Source organism: Diorhabda carinulata, chromosome 5 (genome assembly GCF_026250575.1).
Source record: "Diorhabda carinulata isolate Delta chromosome 5, icDioCari1.1, whole genome shotgun sequence".
Lineage (NCBI taxonomy): Eukaryota > Metazoa > Arthropoda > Insecta > Coleoptera > Chrysomelidae > Diorhabda > Diorhabda carinulata.
In genome coordinates, this window is record NC_079464.1 from 29911445 (window position 1) to 29928036 (window position 16592).

The 16592-nt window shown below is 35.6% G+C and overlaps 1 protein-coding gene across 1 annotated transcript in view; it reads left to right on the forward strand.

Moving 5' to 3' along the window:
- LOC130894312 (cGMP-specific 3',5'-cyclic phosphodiesterase) overlaps positions 1-16592 on the forward strand; it is a 62785-nt gene that overhangs the window by 35868 nt on the left and 10325 nt on the right. Inside the window, exons 6-10 of the mRNA XM_057801038.1 lie at positions 8021-8205; positions 10393-10580; positions 11209-11567; positions 14492-14616; positions 15257-15455. Coding sequence (XP_057657021.1) covers positions 8021-8205; positions 10393-10580; positions 11209-11567; positions 14492-14616; positions 15257-15455 — 1056 coding nt within the window. The remainder of the gene's footprint in view (positions 1-8020; positions 8206-10392; positions 10581-11208; positions 11568-14491; positions 14617-15256; positions 15456-16592) is intronic.

Sequence of the window (16592 nt, forward strand, 5' to 3'; positions counted from 1 at the left end):
GAATGTTCTCTTAAAAAATTAATCAATGTAACATCTTGTGCTTCGTTTGAATTTTTCCTTCCTCCAGATCCAACCTTTTGGCGCAAGGTCCCGTCTTTTACCCATCGCTTCTTTATTCTGGTTACAGTACAAGCATTAAGTGCTGCATGTGCAGCACTAGCAGCCTGTTCAAAGGAATGTTCTCTTAAAAAATTAATCAATGTAACATCTTGTGGTTCATTTGAAATTTTCCTTCCACCAGATCCAACCTTTTGGCGCAAGGTCCCGTCTTTTACCCATCGGTTCTTTATTCTGGTTACGATACTGGCATTAAGACCTAGTTGTCAACTTTCCGATAGACCACCCATCTTCCAATTTGGCAAAAACGCGGCTGAGGAGGCAATGTTACTTCAACAGAACTCAAATTAATTGTCTTGTAATTTTCTGTCACTGTTAATGACAGGTAGGAGCTCTGATTTACGCAGTCAAAATGTACGGAAGTGTACAGAGGGACAGGTAACAAATTATCGTCTTTAGAGACCTACGGTGAGCAGTTTGATCTTTGAAGACGATAAAGCTATAATATAACCAATAATTCTCAGAAATTTCAACATCACCTATCACTCAACAAGTCTTCTCTAACTTCTCGATGTCGTCCTTGTAGAAGGATTCGTCTTTTGCCTCAAAATAGGCTTCAATTTCATCAATTGCTTCTTCGTTTGAGCTGAATTTCTTACCATCGAGCATTTTTTTGAGATCAGCGAATAGCCAGTAGTCACTGGGGGACAAATCTGGACTATACGGTGGATGAGGAAGCAATTCGTTCAATTTAACAATCGTTGCCATCGACTTATCTTTCGTTGTATTGTCTTGGTGGAACACTGGTTGTTTCTTCGACGTTTTTCCTTGATTTTTGCAATCAAACGATCCAATAACTCTATGTAGTATTGGCTATTGATTGTTTCTTCCTATTGGAGATAGTGGATGAAAGATATTCCAAAATACTGAAGCCATAACCTTTCCAGGTGACTTTGGACGCTTCGGACGCGGTTCACCGGCTGCTATCCACTCAGGTAATGATCGTTTTGATTCCGGAGTGAAGTGATGGATCCATGTTTCATCCATTGTCAAATATCGACACGAAAATTTCGATTTATTAAGTGTAAACATGGCCAAACACTCCTCTGAATCATCAACAAGTTATTGTTTCTTATCGAATGTGACTTAACGCGGCACCCACTTTGAAATAAGCTTTATCATGGTCGAATATTCATGTATAATTGTGAACACACTGCATTCTGATATCTTTACGGCATCAGCTGTCTCAAGCAATTTCAATATACGATTATATATAATCAATTTGTAGACTTTCCTGATGTTTTTTGGAGTAACCACCTCAATTAAACGACTAGCACATTCGCCATCTTCCGTGTCTGTACGAACAGGTTTAAATCCAACAAACCAATAACAAATTATTCTTTTCGATGGAGCAGAGTTCGGTTAATACTAATTAACACACGAAATTAGCTTTTTTATGACTAATCGAAATGTCATGACATTTTATATATAGTTTTTCGAAAGTTGGTACTGCGTAAACGTCAAATGGATTTGACAATGACAGCGCCATCTTTGTTTCAGTCACACGACTTATTGAGTGATGTAATACTTGAGTTAAACAAAGTTTTATCGCATCTTTTACAAAGTTTTGAACTTTTCGGACTACCGACTGACAGCGAATGATATTAACTGTTCTATTTTTCAGTTTTATCACATAAAAGGTTATATCAAGAAGTGGCCAATACCCCAAAAAAACTTTAGTAATAAATTTCGTTTTTTGAGTCGATGAGCTTTAAATGAGTATTTTATTCAACGGCGTTGATAATGAAATGCGACTGAATCAGATTTATGAACCAAATAAGTAAACCGATGGAAAAATATTACTCAAATAAATTATGGTCGTTCGAATTTTAAAAAAAAAAAATTGAATCATTAATAATTATAGGATGACAATTTTTTGGTTACTTCGAGAATATATTTCGGTCTAAAAAACTAAGCGTGACAAATATACGGGTGGATAATAAAAAGTTTTTTCAATTTCAAGAAATATTACGAGGGATGATTGTATATCAATAATGAATAAGTTTTCATCAACAAACCGCCCTCGTAGCTATAAATTTTCTCTGTGGATGATTTTTTTCGCTATTAATCAGAAATTGTCTAATTTTGGTTGGCTCCATAGATAAAACTCCCATTTTTTGTACGGATATGATCCGATTCAGACATCGGGCGATGGAAAGCAACTTCGCCCTAGTCTATATCAGCCTTTTTTCACCCCCATTCACGCAATATACTATTTTAGAGTTTGTTTACATAATGCCAGAGAGAATGGAACACAATTTTATCATTATACAGGGTGGGCCAGAAAGGTTTACGATTTTACAAACTCTCTGGCGTTTGAACGTTTGTCACGATGGATCGTTTCTACGGGACATCCAAGATCAACGAGAACAGAAGACACAATTCAACAAGTTAGAGCTTCAGTTCAACGTAATCCTGATCTGTCGACTCGCAAACGATCAGCCGAACAATTTTGAACGATACAAAAGGGTTTTTTTCTTACCGCAACTGCAACAATTTGAAGTCTATAATCGTAGGACGTGGTTTCAACAAGATGGCGCGACATGTCATACTCCTAATGCCTCTTTGGCGGCCGTAAACTGATATCTAGCCGTGGGGACATTACATAGACGCCTAGAAGGTCGGATTTAACGCCACCGGATTTCATTATGTGGAGTTACCTGAAAGTTAGAGTCTACTCTAATAACCCAGCCACGTTTAATCAGTCGAAGACCAGCATCCGAGAAGAAATAGCAACTAGTCATTCCCCGGGCGATGTGCCAGCTAGTTTTTACCAATTTGAGAAGTAGATTCGAGGAATGGTGCATATGTGGACGATATTCTTTTTTTGACTGGGGAATCGGTTCACTAGGTTGCAGGAAAAGCTACAGCACCGACCATTTTGAAGAGATAGACTAAAACCTTACGAAATAAAAATGCGTAGAATTTGTTGAGCCAATTAATCGGATAAATTTTAGAAAATTTCGTGTTTTTAATGCAATATAATCCGTTCCAGGGATATGGTCGACGGCCGTTCTTAATCACTCACTCGGTACATATGTACCTCGATGGATTTTTTATAATATTCCAATTTAAAAGATATTGATATCTTATTTAAAGCAAAATTGTTTGCGTTTCTGCCATTAAGTGTATTGAAATTTCCAGACTTTATCTACTGTTCTATATCTGGATAAAATAACCTTATTCAAATATTTATGAAGCGGAGTAATCATGTAGGACGACATCTGCCTACGTCGTAGGATTAAATATATATTCATAAACTCGGTAATAACAATTTTCATAATAAGAAATTTGCTTTTTAATAAGTTTTTTTCGCTTTCTTATTATGTTACATAAGATAAAATTCCGTATTTCTGGAAATTCCATTAAAAGAAATTATTTTTATAAAAATTGAAGGTTAAATTTGTTTTTCTTTCATTTCAATTAACGTACATTGGAAATAGTACAGCTGCAGATTCATTAAAATCTGTCTTAAATCAATACTAGCTTTTACCCGCGGCTTCGCTCGAATGGAATCCATTAAATAAGTATCAGAAATCATTATAATAGAAAAGAACGAACTCTGTAGCTATATTAGAACCTGAGATATAGATCTATGAAAAGAAGGAGGCGTCATCTATCATTTTTCCCGGTAACGGGGCTTAATCTGGTAAATTTCCTTTGTCTGTCAAATCTTCTTTTTTTATATTATCTAGCCACCGTTTTCTACGTTATTTAGACAGCTGGTTAAGTTGCTATTTATGTTTGAACGATTTAATAGTCGGCATTCCTTTCAGATCTATTTCCACACTTTACTACCGAGTAAAATGTAGGCATTTGTAAAGATTTTTTGACTCAAATGAGAAAGGCAGATTAAATGTGTGCGTCGTCCGTCGGCCATATTTGTTTTCAAGTGACAGCTACTTGAATTATCCACGCACTTGTCATTCAACGTTTCAAAATTGTCAGTTTTCATCAACATAAATTATTTCGAGTAGTTCCGTAATGTCTCGATATTGTAGTCCTTGAAAAGAAGAAGGCGTCATCTATCATTTTTCCCGGTAACGGGGCTTAATCTGGTAAATTTCCTTTGTCTGTCAAATCTTCTTTTTTTATATTATCTAGCCACCGTTTTCTACGTTATTTAGACAGCTGGTTAAGTTGCTATTTATGTTTGAACGATTTAATAGTCGGCATTCCTTTCAGATCTATTTCCACACTTTACTACCGAGTAAAATGTAGGCATTTGTAAAGATTTTTTGACTCAAATGAGAAAGGCAGATTAAATGTGTGCGTCGTCCGTCGGCCATATTTGTTTTCAAGTGACAGCTACTTGAATTATCCACGCACTTGTCATTCCAACGTTTCAAAATTGTCAGTTTTCATCTACATAAATTATTTTCCGTAATGTCTCGATATTTTTCAAAACGTGCGTGTCCATTAGAAGAACCGGTGAAATTACAGAAATTCGATTCTCAAGATCGAGATAAAGAGGTTAATATATGTCCAAAAGCGAAATTTTGTCCAGTCAAAACTTGCTCCTGTTCCTTTTCTCCCGCAACCGATTATCGTATGTGCGAAACGTCCAAAAAGTGCAACCTTTTCACAAGATCTGTTAAATGTACAGCTAGAACCCGTCTATCATCATCTATCGCCTCTACTTACAGAAACACCAATTACCAATACGATAGTGACGAGAATCCTGATTATTTCTGTGATTGCGATCTCAGAAAACCATATGAAGAACCAATTACGGTTAATCCTCGATTAAAATCAAAAGAATTGGACGCAAATCTATCCGTGTATCCAGAATGTGAAATTCTCAGCAGAAATGATAATTTTGATACTTCGGCATCTTCGATCCGTTCGTTACATAACGGATCGAAGGAACAAACATCGACTGTGTTGTCTTTACATCAAATATGTCCGGTTTGTTGCAGAACCATCAAACCACAAACGCGCGACGAAAGTAGTAACACTACACGTAAAAAGAAAGGTTGTTTTTTGTTTAGGAGAAAAGATAGCAAATTTTGAATTCGTTTTTTGAATTCATTGTTGTTTTCTAGTTTCTGTAAATGATAATTTTGCTTAAAACAAATATTTTATGAAAAACAACCGTTTTTATTTGAATTTGAATGTTGAATATACGGGGAGAGTCGGTACGTTGAATTAAATTCAATACTCCAAATAATACGATGTGGTCAAATAAGTTATGACCAGGTTTTTCCCAACAGAATGTCTGTTACTACGAGCAAAAATGTTTTGAATCAATTTTACTACATATAGCTTCGAGATTTAGTAGGTAGTGAAGTTGAAAGTGAAAGGTCCAGCTTCAACGGGGAGATTTCCAATTTACCCCAACTAGCACAATTCAAGACCGGAACGTAGCAATCACTATTTTAGTGATGTTTTTGGTATTTGGTTCCAATTTCGTTGATAGAAAACAAAAAGCAGTTTAATTTTCAAAGAATTACACCAGCGCCACGTTTATATCTGTTTCTACGTCAATATTATTACTAATGTCTGGAATTATGTCGATTCAGGTTTCCATCAATACAAAAAGTGGTCTCATCGAAAAACATAGCCTCTAAAGTCATTATGTATTTCATTTTCAGTATTCTGTATTCATTTACATATCGAAAGTTGCGTTTCGAGTGTTCCGTGTAGTGACAGTTGACAGTTCCTTACCGCAAAACACTTTCGGGACGCTCTGGAGTAGACAACTTTAGCAGTTGACAGTTAACAGTTTCACTTCGATGATTTTGCATAACCTTAAATTTTTTATTTTCTGAAATTATTTGTTTTATCCGTAGTTTTGTCTAAATTAATGAATGACTATGAAAAAGAAAACATCAGCGATGAAGAATCGGTTTACAAGCTGAAATGGCAAAAAAGCAGTTTAATTTTCAAAGAACTACACCAGCGCCATGTTTATATCTGTTTCTACGTCAATATTATTACTAATGTCTGGAATTATGTCGATTCAGGTTTCCATCAATACAAAAAGTGGTCTCATCGAAAAACATAGCCTCTAAAATCATTCTGTATTTCATTTTCAGTATTCTGTATTCATTTACATATCGAAAGTTGCGTTTCGAGTGTTCCGTGTAGTGACAGTTGACAGTTCCTTACCGCAAAACACTTTCGGGACGCTCTGGAGTAGACAACTTTAGCAGTTGACAGTTAACAGTTTCACTTCGATGATTTTGCATAACCTTAAATTTTTTATTTTCTGAAATTATTTGTTTTATCCGAAGTTTTGTCTAAATTAATGAATGACTATGAAAAAGAAAACATCAGCGATGAAGAATCGGTTTACAAGCTGAAATGGCAAAAAAGCAGTTTAATTTTCAAAGAACTACACCAGCGCCACGTTTATATCTGTTTCTACGTCAATATTATTACTAATGTCTGGAATTATGTCGATTTAGGTTTCTATCAATACAAAAAGTGGTATCATCGAAAAACATAGCCTCTAAAATCATTCTGTATTTCATTTTCAGTATTCTGTATTCATTTACATATCGAAAGTTGCGTTTCGAGTGTTCCGTGTAGTGACAGTTGACAGTTCCTTACCGCAAAACACTTTCGGGACGCTCTGGAGTAGACAACTTTAGCAGTTGACAGTTAACAGTTTCACTTCGATGATTTTGCATAACCTTAAATTTTTTATTTTCTGAAATTATTTGTTTTATCCGAAGTTTTGTCTAAATTAATGAATGACTATGAAAAAGAAAACATCAGCGATGAAGAATCGGTTTACAAGCTGAAATGGCAAAAAAGCAGTTTAATTTTCAAAGAACTACACCAGCGCCACGTTTATATCTGTTTCTACGTCAATATTATTACTAATGTCTGGAATTATGTCGATTTAGGTTTCTATCAATACAAAAAGTGGTATCATCGAAAAACATAGCCTCTAAAATCATTCTGTATTTCATTTTCAGTATTCTGTATTCATTTACATATCGAAAGTTGCGTTTCGAGTGTTCCGTGTAGTGACAGTTGACAGTTCCTTACCGCAAAACACTTTCGGGACGCTCTGGAGTAGACAACTTTAGCAGTTGACAGTTAACAGTTTCACTTCGATGATTTTGCATAACCTTAAATTTTTTATTTTCTGAAATTATTTGTTTTATCCGTAGTTTTGTCTAAATTAATGAATGACTATGAAAAAGAAAACATAGGCGATGAAGAATCGGTTTACAAGCTGAAATGGCAAAAAAGCAGTTTAATTTTCAAAGAACTACACCAGCGCCACGTTTATATCTGTTTCTACGTTAATTTTATTACTAATGTCTGGAATTATGTCGATTCAGGTTTCCATCAATACAAAAAGTGGTCTCATCGAAAAACATAGCCTCTAAAGTCATTATGTATTTCATTTTCAGTATTCTGTATTCATTTACATATCGAAAGTTGCGTTTCGAGTGTTCCGTGTAGTGACAGTTGACAGTTCCTTACTGCAAAACACTTTCGGGACGTTCTTGAGTAGCCACTTCAACGTTGACAGTTGTCAGTTTCACTTCGATGATTTTGCATAACCTTAAATTTTTCATTTTCTGAAATTATTTGTTTTATCCGTAGTTTTGTCTAAATTAATGAATGACTATGAAAAAGAAAACATAGGCGATGAAGAGTCAGTTTACAAGCTGAAATGGCACGCGACCCTGTTTTTTGTAGCCAGCTCTGGGACTAATAACACTACTGTCAAATGTCATCAATGTTTATTATTTAACTACCTTTAAAGTAGATGAAGTTTGAAGCACGAAACGCGGGCGTACAGAAAAATTATTTCGTAGAAACAACGCAAATTAGTTGAAAATACTTTATTCGATAATTCTTCTGTAAATTTAACACAAATCGAAATAGATATACGTTTGTTTATGAATACAGTGTATAATGAATGAATTGATTGTTACAGAGTCACTTAGAGCGTATTCTAGAGCGTCCTGGGAAGTCCGTAGAACGTTACGCTCCTCCACTGAATCGAGTCGAAAGCGGCACCCTGACAGCGGAAGACATGCGAGAAAACGGATTACGGAAACCGAGCGTATTTACAACCGTGTTTGAACTAAGAGATTGCGGAACACAAACGCTCGTTTCGAGGTAATTAATAGTAGACCATTTACTTTACATCGACAGGAATGGAATGAGCTTCAAAAGAAATAGCAATCTTTTTATATATTATCCGTTCGTTTGTTTGACCTTTTCAGGAGACCAAAACTTAACGACATAAATTATTTCTTGGGTATAAACTTTCCAACTATTAAGAGATCATAGACAAAGTGTCTATGATCCCTTCGCTTTGCCCTTGGCCGTTTTATAAATGAAAACCATTTATCGTGAGCTTTGGCCAGTGCAATTGTTCCACTGCAAATCTTTTCTAACTGTAGTTTTGATTCTACTAAACTGAAGATTAGATTTCCATTTCCGTCCATAGTTTTTTTCTTCGGTTCCCGAATGGTTGACCTCTAGTTAACGGAATGTTTATTTAACTACGATTTATGTCATGAAAACTTGGTCTTTGAATGTCTTTCAGATCCACGCTGCAGACGTTTATTGATATTACCGTCGATTACAAAAATTTAATTACTAGAAAAACGGAATTGTAAATTCTCTAATTCATAGCCAACTCTTGACTTTTTTGTAACTTTTTCGACTTTTCCCCACAATGGGACTCCGTAGGATTATATGGGTTACTACCTATCGGTCTGTATGAAACCCTTAGATTCAAATCCAATTGTTTGCGTTTGGTGGATGTGTGTTTCCTCCAGGTTAATCGCTTGTACAGATGCATGCCAAGATATTTGACACCATTACGTTGTGGTAGGGCTTGATTGTTTAGTGACTTTGCCTTTGCGGTTGGTGGAGGTTATCTGGACCGATTTCGATTCGTTCGCTTTAATGCGCCATTTGTTCAGCCATTTTTCTGTCTTGTTAAGATGTAACCGCCAATACATCATTGTTAGTTGGTAGATCTGACGTGCAGATGAGGTAAAGCAGCGCTCCCAGGACAGTACCTTAAGGAACTGAGGCGTTTATTTCGTAAGTAGTGTTTGTCCACCATTCCTTAATATGAAATTGAGTATCGCACATTATTTTCTGCTCCTCAGTCCTTGTAGTTTTCCTTTCCGAATTCACTAGAAGTCTGTACCATTGACTTTAGTATGAGTTTTAATTTCTTTAACTTTTTTGGTTAACCTCAACCGTCTCATACACTGTACCAAATTGATTCTTTTCGAAATTTTGCGCCCTCATAACTTATCAGGAATACAACTTGGTATCGTCATATTTTGGGCTCCATAATACGTCTTTGGTCTCTATACAAAGTCAAAATTTCCTACCGCATGATAAAAATCACAAATGTATAAAGGTCGAGGTTCATTTTATACGTATCGAGCAACAAAATATTCATTATATTCCGTTTCCTCGTGTAAGTAATAATCGTATATTGCGGTGGAAAAGTAATTACACGGTAAAATTGAGATGCTCGTTACATCAATGGGAAAACGATTCTAGTTTTAGTGGCTCCCAAATACCCACTTAACGTCCGAAAGGGAAAAGCCTAAAATAATGTCTCTCAGATATTAAAAACAAGCAGTTCGTTAATAATAATCATCGATCCGAGTTGATAAAAAATATTCTCGTTATTATTAATAAGAGGACGGTAGGATGGAGGATTTCCGAGGATTATAAATACTTTTCAAAATATCTAACTAAAACTTCTTTTACCTCTAACTTGCGGACAAAATATAGTAAGACGAGGACAGATCGGGTCTGTATGGTAGGTGTTCCATGTTTGTCAAGCCGTATTCGTGGACAGGGAAGCATTTCCATGAAGCAATAGCACACCTCGGCTGATATTCCCGCGTCTTTTTTGACGCAACTGTCTTAGTAAGACAGTTTACGCCTTCAAATTGGTACCTACGCAGTCCCAAAATATTGCAGCCGTCACTTTTTTGGTGCTTCTAGCGACCTTTGTTATTTTGGCGCGGGCTCTCCTTTCCATTTCGATGTCGGATGATAGTAAAGATTGTTTTGAAAATGCCCGTGTTGTATTTCCACTTAAATGTTTTCTGGAGTAGTCCCAAGCGAAACAACTTGGACCGATTTGTTTAAAATGGACACGAAACTACTGCGAACGCATTCTATTCATTATATGGTGCCAAGATCTACATAGAATCGTTCCAAATCGTTTTTACATTAATCCTTTAAGAACGTCGACTGTTTTTTTTTCGAGGTTAGCTTGCAAGGGAGTAGGAAAATATTCGATAATTGATTATATTATTTCAGACCATCATCGTTTGATTTGGCAAGCTCTACTCTGGCTCAAATAGCCGGTTACGCTGTTTCTACGGGTCAAATTCTCAACATCGGCGACGTTAAATCGTGGCTAAAAGAAAAACACAGTGAAGGAGACGCCGAAACAGCCAGTACGATACTTTGTATGCCCATAATGAACGGGAAAAGGAATCTAATAGGTTAGTAAGCTAGTATATATATATATATATATAGTCACGTATATTTTCTCTTTGTTTTCTTCTTCAACTCTTTTATTTTATGTTTTTCCTGAGGATTTAACTTAATTTTTGCTTGCCAACTTATACAAATTTAAACTTCGGAAATACCTTTGCGTGTCATCTGTTTAAAATGGACACAAAGTGCGATGAAAGTTTGGTTTACAAAGACGTAACATTGTGGGCATTTCGTCCATTCCTTTAGGCCCATTTTACACGTCGACGTTTAGCACGTTCGTGATTTTCGCACGCTGTCATCGCAGTTCGCTGTCAGTAGCGCCCGTGTAGTCGCAATTTGCTTCTCTATTCATTGTAACTGTTCGGAATTTCGAACAGTTTCGTCCGCAATACCTACAGACACGGCACGATCGCGGCAACGCGTAAAATTTCAGATAAGCTGCTATATATGTATTGGTGACTCGTCACGGAACCGTTTCCACGGAACCAAATATGTGTGAAACGGGCCTTAATGTTAATTTCAATGATTCCGCCTCGTACGGTGTCCTTTGTCCGCACCAGTGCTATTCTGGAAGGTTTTTGAACTGTTATTGATAATTTTTTATGATTACGTTCGATCTATTGGTTGTTTTAGGTGTGGCTCAATTGATAAACAAGGAAAACAACGCTCCGTTTACAGAATGCGACGTTTCGTTATTCGAGGCATTCGCGATTTTCTGCGGATTGGGTATCCACAATACTCAAATGTACGAAAACGCTTGTAAATTGATGGCGAAGCAGAAAGTAGCATTGGAATGTCTTTCATATCACGCTACCGCCAATGACGAATCCACGGAAAAATTGGTCAAAGAAGAAATTCCTTCGGCGGATTGTTTTAACCTGTACAGTTTTACTTTTATCGATTTCGATTTGTCGGATGATGATACTTGCAAGGCGACTTTGAGGATGTTTATGGAATGTAATTTGGTACAACAATTTCATATTCCCTATGATGTAAGTGAAAAAGTTTTTTTTTTCTTTAAAACAACACTTGTGGAGATCGCTAAGAAGAAAAAACGTCGAAACCCATTATAAATGACATATGATGATGGTTTTTTAATTAATAGTAAAAAAAATTTTTTAAATTTGAAGCCACTAAGTCGATTTAAAATTTGTGGCTAAAAACTTTTATATTTCTATGAATAATTTTAGATTTCTTATGTCTTATAACTGTTTATGTTTCTAAATCGTCTTGATTTTAGGTCTCTTCTGTTTCAAAATTAACGTTTTTTATATAATTTTTGAATGACAGATAAAATTTTGGAGTTTCGACTATTCACAGTCTTTATAAAGATTCTACATTCGAAATTTGCGTATTTATATTGATCAATAGATCACATAAATATCAAAATGTAGGGCAGACATCTCGATATTCAGAAAATAGACTTAAGGATCATCAAAACGGTAAAAAAACTAAAACTGCATTAACGAACCCACTAGATAAATGAAAATATGATAATTATCAATCTTTTTTATTCCGACAATCGTTATTTATGCGTTTGCGTAAAGAAATACAATAAATATGTAATTTTTTACAAGAGCGAGCCATTGTTTTACAATTGGATGCACATTTAGTGCACGGTTGAATCAAAAATTCCGGCAGTGGTTGCTTGGTCATTTTTTTTTATATAATTTTTGAATAACAGATAAAATGTTGGAGTTTCGACTATTCACAGTCTTTATAAAGATGCTACATTCGAAATTTGCGTATTTATATTGATCAATAGATCACATAAATATCAAAATGTAGGGCAGACATCGCGATATTTAGAACATAGACTTAAGGATCATCAAAACGGTAAAAAAACTAAAACTGCATTAACGAACCCACTAGATAAATGAAAAAATGATAATTATCAATCTTTTTTATTCCGACAATCGTTATTTATGCGTTTGCGTAAAGAAATACAATAAATATGTAATTTTTTACAAGAGCGAGCCATTGTTTTACAATTGGATGCACATTTAGTGCACGGTTGAATCAAAAATTCCGGCAGTGGTTGCTTGGTCATTTTTTTTTTATATAATTTTTGAATAACAGATAAAATGTTGGAGTTTCGACTATTCACAGTCTTTATAAAGATTCTACATTCGAAATTTGCGTATTTATATTGATCAATAGATCACATTATAAATATCAAAATGTAGGGCAGACATCGCGATATTCAGAAAATAGACTTAAGGATCATCAAAACGGTAAAAAAACTAAAACTGCATTAACGAACCCACTAGATAAATGAAAAAATGATAATTATCAATCTTTTTTATTCCGACAATCGTTATTTATGCGTTTGCGTAAAGAAATACAATAAATATGTAATTTTTTACAAGAGCGAGCCATTGTTTTACAATTGGATGCACATTTATGAATCAATAATTCCTTGGTCATTTGTCGTGGGTACAAATTACCATCCTTCCTTTCATAGCCTAAGAAAGTGTAATCAATTGGCTGTAGTTGAGTTTGATCGGCATTTATCCATACATATGTTTGTGCTGAAGCATTTTTTTTTCGAGCCAAAACTGCTAGACGAATCGCAACCACTCGGAACGTGTAATGCTGCCAAAATACCACAAATATTTTCTCCAAGGGATCGAGCAGCCGAATGACATCCTGAAATGAATTTCCTCTTATAGGAACCGTCGAACCATAAACCTAAAACAGCCTAGACGTGCAAGCTTGTTCCAGAAGTAAATTCCATTGCAAATAAATCAGCTGCTGAAATTTCAGAACATGAAAAAATAGTTTTGTTCTTATTTTTTGTTTGTTTACCGCAGATTAACATTTCTGTTTCGTATCATGTTTTAATTCACTTCTTGGCTACCTGAAACATCTGCTTCTGGATGCAGTAGGCATTCTGGTGCAGTAAAGTCTGTATCACTTTCAATTTTCTTACTAATATCATCTTTTCTGCGATCCGCTGCTTTTTTAATACTAATAAACGTTTGTGGTTTTGGATTCTTCACTAAATCACCTGTTTTATCACAAAACAAACACGACAATTCATTTATCTTTCGCTTCTTTACATTTATCACTTGCAGTGACATTGTCCGCGCTTTTATTTGAATAAATAACACTAATAAAACTCAGCAACGTGCCGAGCAGGGAGAAGCTGCTGGCAACATGTGATTTGAGAATAGTTGCCGATCCTCACATTTTGCATACTCAATTCCATCCAGCGCCTGGACTATATGCATGAATTTGTATGCTGTTCATCAGTGTGAACAATACAAAAAGTGATTGGGTGTTTGGGGCATCCGTGTAGAGGACCATGTTGTACTTTTCTTGTTATTTTCATTGGACTTGGGTTCTTTGTTGAGAAATTTTGAGAAAATGTTTATTGAACAGATTTTCCAAAAAGTACCTTTCGAATCGTTCGACAATACTCGTTTTGATTAACGAAACTCTTGCTAAACAATCGTCGGATTGTTGCACGTTTTCCTGTCACCGGTTTATTTCGCTTTTTACTGTCACTTGAGCATATCAAAAAGTGCCTATCGCCTGCCAACTTAACCGAATTAAAATTAACATGAATGAGATTGCCAACTTTGATAGGTCGTGTCAGCTGTCAATTTGATCAATTATCAACAACTTTTCTCTACTCAGCAGTTTAAAAAAGCAAAACACTGGTTTCTTTAAGGAAAAATTATTATTTTTTTATTTGTTAAAACCCCTTTTTTTATTTTATTCTTATTTTAATACTCATGATGAATTGATCAATATAAACACGCAAATTGTCAGTGTCAAATCGAAGTCGAAGCGTCAAATTTTTATCTGTCTGTCAAAAATTATTAAAGAAAAACTAATTTCAAAATAGAAAAGTCCTAAAATCGATTTAGAAACGAACAATTTTGTGCGCTTATTCCTTAAAATGTTCCAGGTTTTATGTAGATGGATATTGAGTGTGAAGAAGAATTACAGACCGGTAAAATATCATAATTGGAGGCATGCGCTCAACGTTGCTCAGACTATGTTTGCCATGTTTAAAACTGGAAAAATGGAAAGGTACTACAAAGACTAAAACTATTATAACATTTATAAACGAATTGCACAATCACTCGTACAAAGTGAAAATCATTTAAAACGTTTACCAAACTAGTGATTTTCCCAAAGTGAAAGGTGTCCTAATAAGAGCGCGCAAATCGAATTTGAGTCGTTGCGATCAATACTAGTATTGATCTTCATATATAGTTAGAACCACATCCTACAACCCTTTCGAAACTATCGATTTATTGGAACAAATCCCAATTAGCTGCTAGGTTAGGCAGCGGTTTACCGCTTTTTATCTTCCTCTAGTCGCCATTGAAATCAAAACCAGTTAATCTCCTTATTTATCGTTCCCGCCACTCAAAACTTCAACGTCTTGGCGAACCTTGGTGGTTCTTCTTCTCTTTATTAGCAGTTTTAATCAACTCTACGGACTAAACCAGAAGCGGTTCGAGAACAGAGTTCGAGAGTTGGAGCATGTCGAATCTTGGCACTTTTATTGGGACACGCTTCGACATAAAACATATTACGATAACAAATATTAAACATTATCATTTGATAAAAAATCACGCAGCACCGATATAGAAGTTTATTTGAGTATCGAAAACTCGCCAAGTATATTTCAATCGGTGGAAATCATTCGATGGCATTGTTTTAGGTTTATGAGCGATTTAGAGATATTGGGGTTGATAGTAGCTTGTCTATGTCACGATTTAGACCATCGAGGTACTAACAACGCTTTCCAAATGAAAACCGATTCGCCGTTAGCAGTTTTATATTCGACGAGTACCATGGAACATCATCATTTCGACCAGTGCGTAATGATCCTCAATACAGACAGCAATAATATTTTCCAAGTAGGTGGGTTAGCTATGAGCAATTTAATTAGGATCTAAAATGGATGTTTAGACAGATAACAAATCCGTGTTGATAATTCTAAAAGCGCAAGCATTGAATTTGAATTTATTTATTTTTTATTTACATTCATTTCGTTTTTTAGATTCGCGAATATTTCAATAAATACCTTAAATGTAACAGGTGGGTTGAAACGTGTGTAACCAACCAAGAAAAACACATTTTTTTGCCAAAAAATCGATTTTATTTATCAATTTAATCTCCTATACAATCGTTCCAACGCTTCTCTAACTTAAATTTCGTCGATAATTTGTTCGACGGTGCAAAATTCCTCTCCGAGGTGTATCCTTTTGGGATCCAAGAACAGGAAACAGACGCTGGGGACTAGATCTCAAGGCGGAACCAATTCGAAGCCCAATCATACTTTTCATCGATTTGTGCATTGTCTGGATAAAACGGCTCTTTAATCTTCTTCTTTTTCTTCGAATGAGGGCGTTTTTTAGCGATGTCGTTCTTTTAACGCTCCGATAACTCTACAAGATCCAAAAACACGAAACAGACGCTGGGGACTAGATCTGAAGGCGGAACCAAATTGAAGCCCGATCATACTTTTCATCGATTTGTGCATTGTCTCGATAAAACGGCTCTTTAATCTTCTTCTTTTTCTTCGAATGAGGGCGTTTTTTAGCGATGTCGTTCTTTTAACGCTCCGATAACTCTACAAGATCCAAGAACAGGAAACAAACGCTGGGAACTAGATCTGAAGGCGGAACCAATTCGAAGACCAATCATACTTTTCATCGATTTGTGCATTGTCTGGATAAAACGGCTCTTTAATCTTCTTCTTCTTCAAATGAGGGCGTTTTTTAGCGATGTCGTTCTTTTAACGCTCCGATAACTCTACAAGATCCAAAAACACGAAACAGACGCTGGGGACTAGATCTGAAGGCGGAACCAATTTGAAGACCAATCATACTTTTCATCGATGTATGCATTGTCTCGATAAAACGGCTCTTTAATCTTCTTCTTTTTCTTCGAATGAGGGCGTTGTTTAGCGATGTCGTTCTTTTAACGCTCCGATAACTCTACAAGATCCAAAAACACGAAACAGACGCTGGGGACTAGATCTGAAGGCGGAA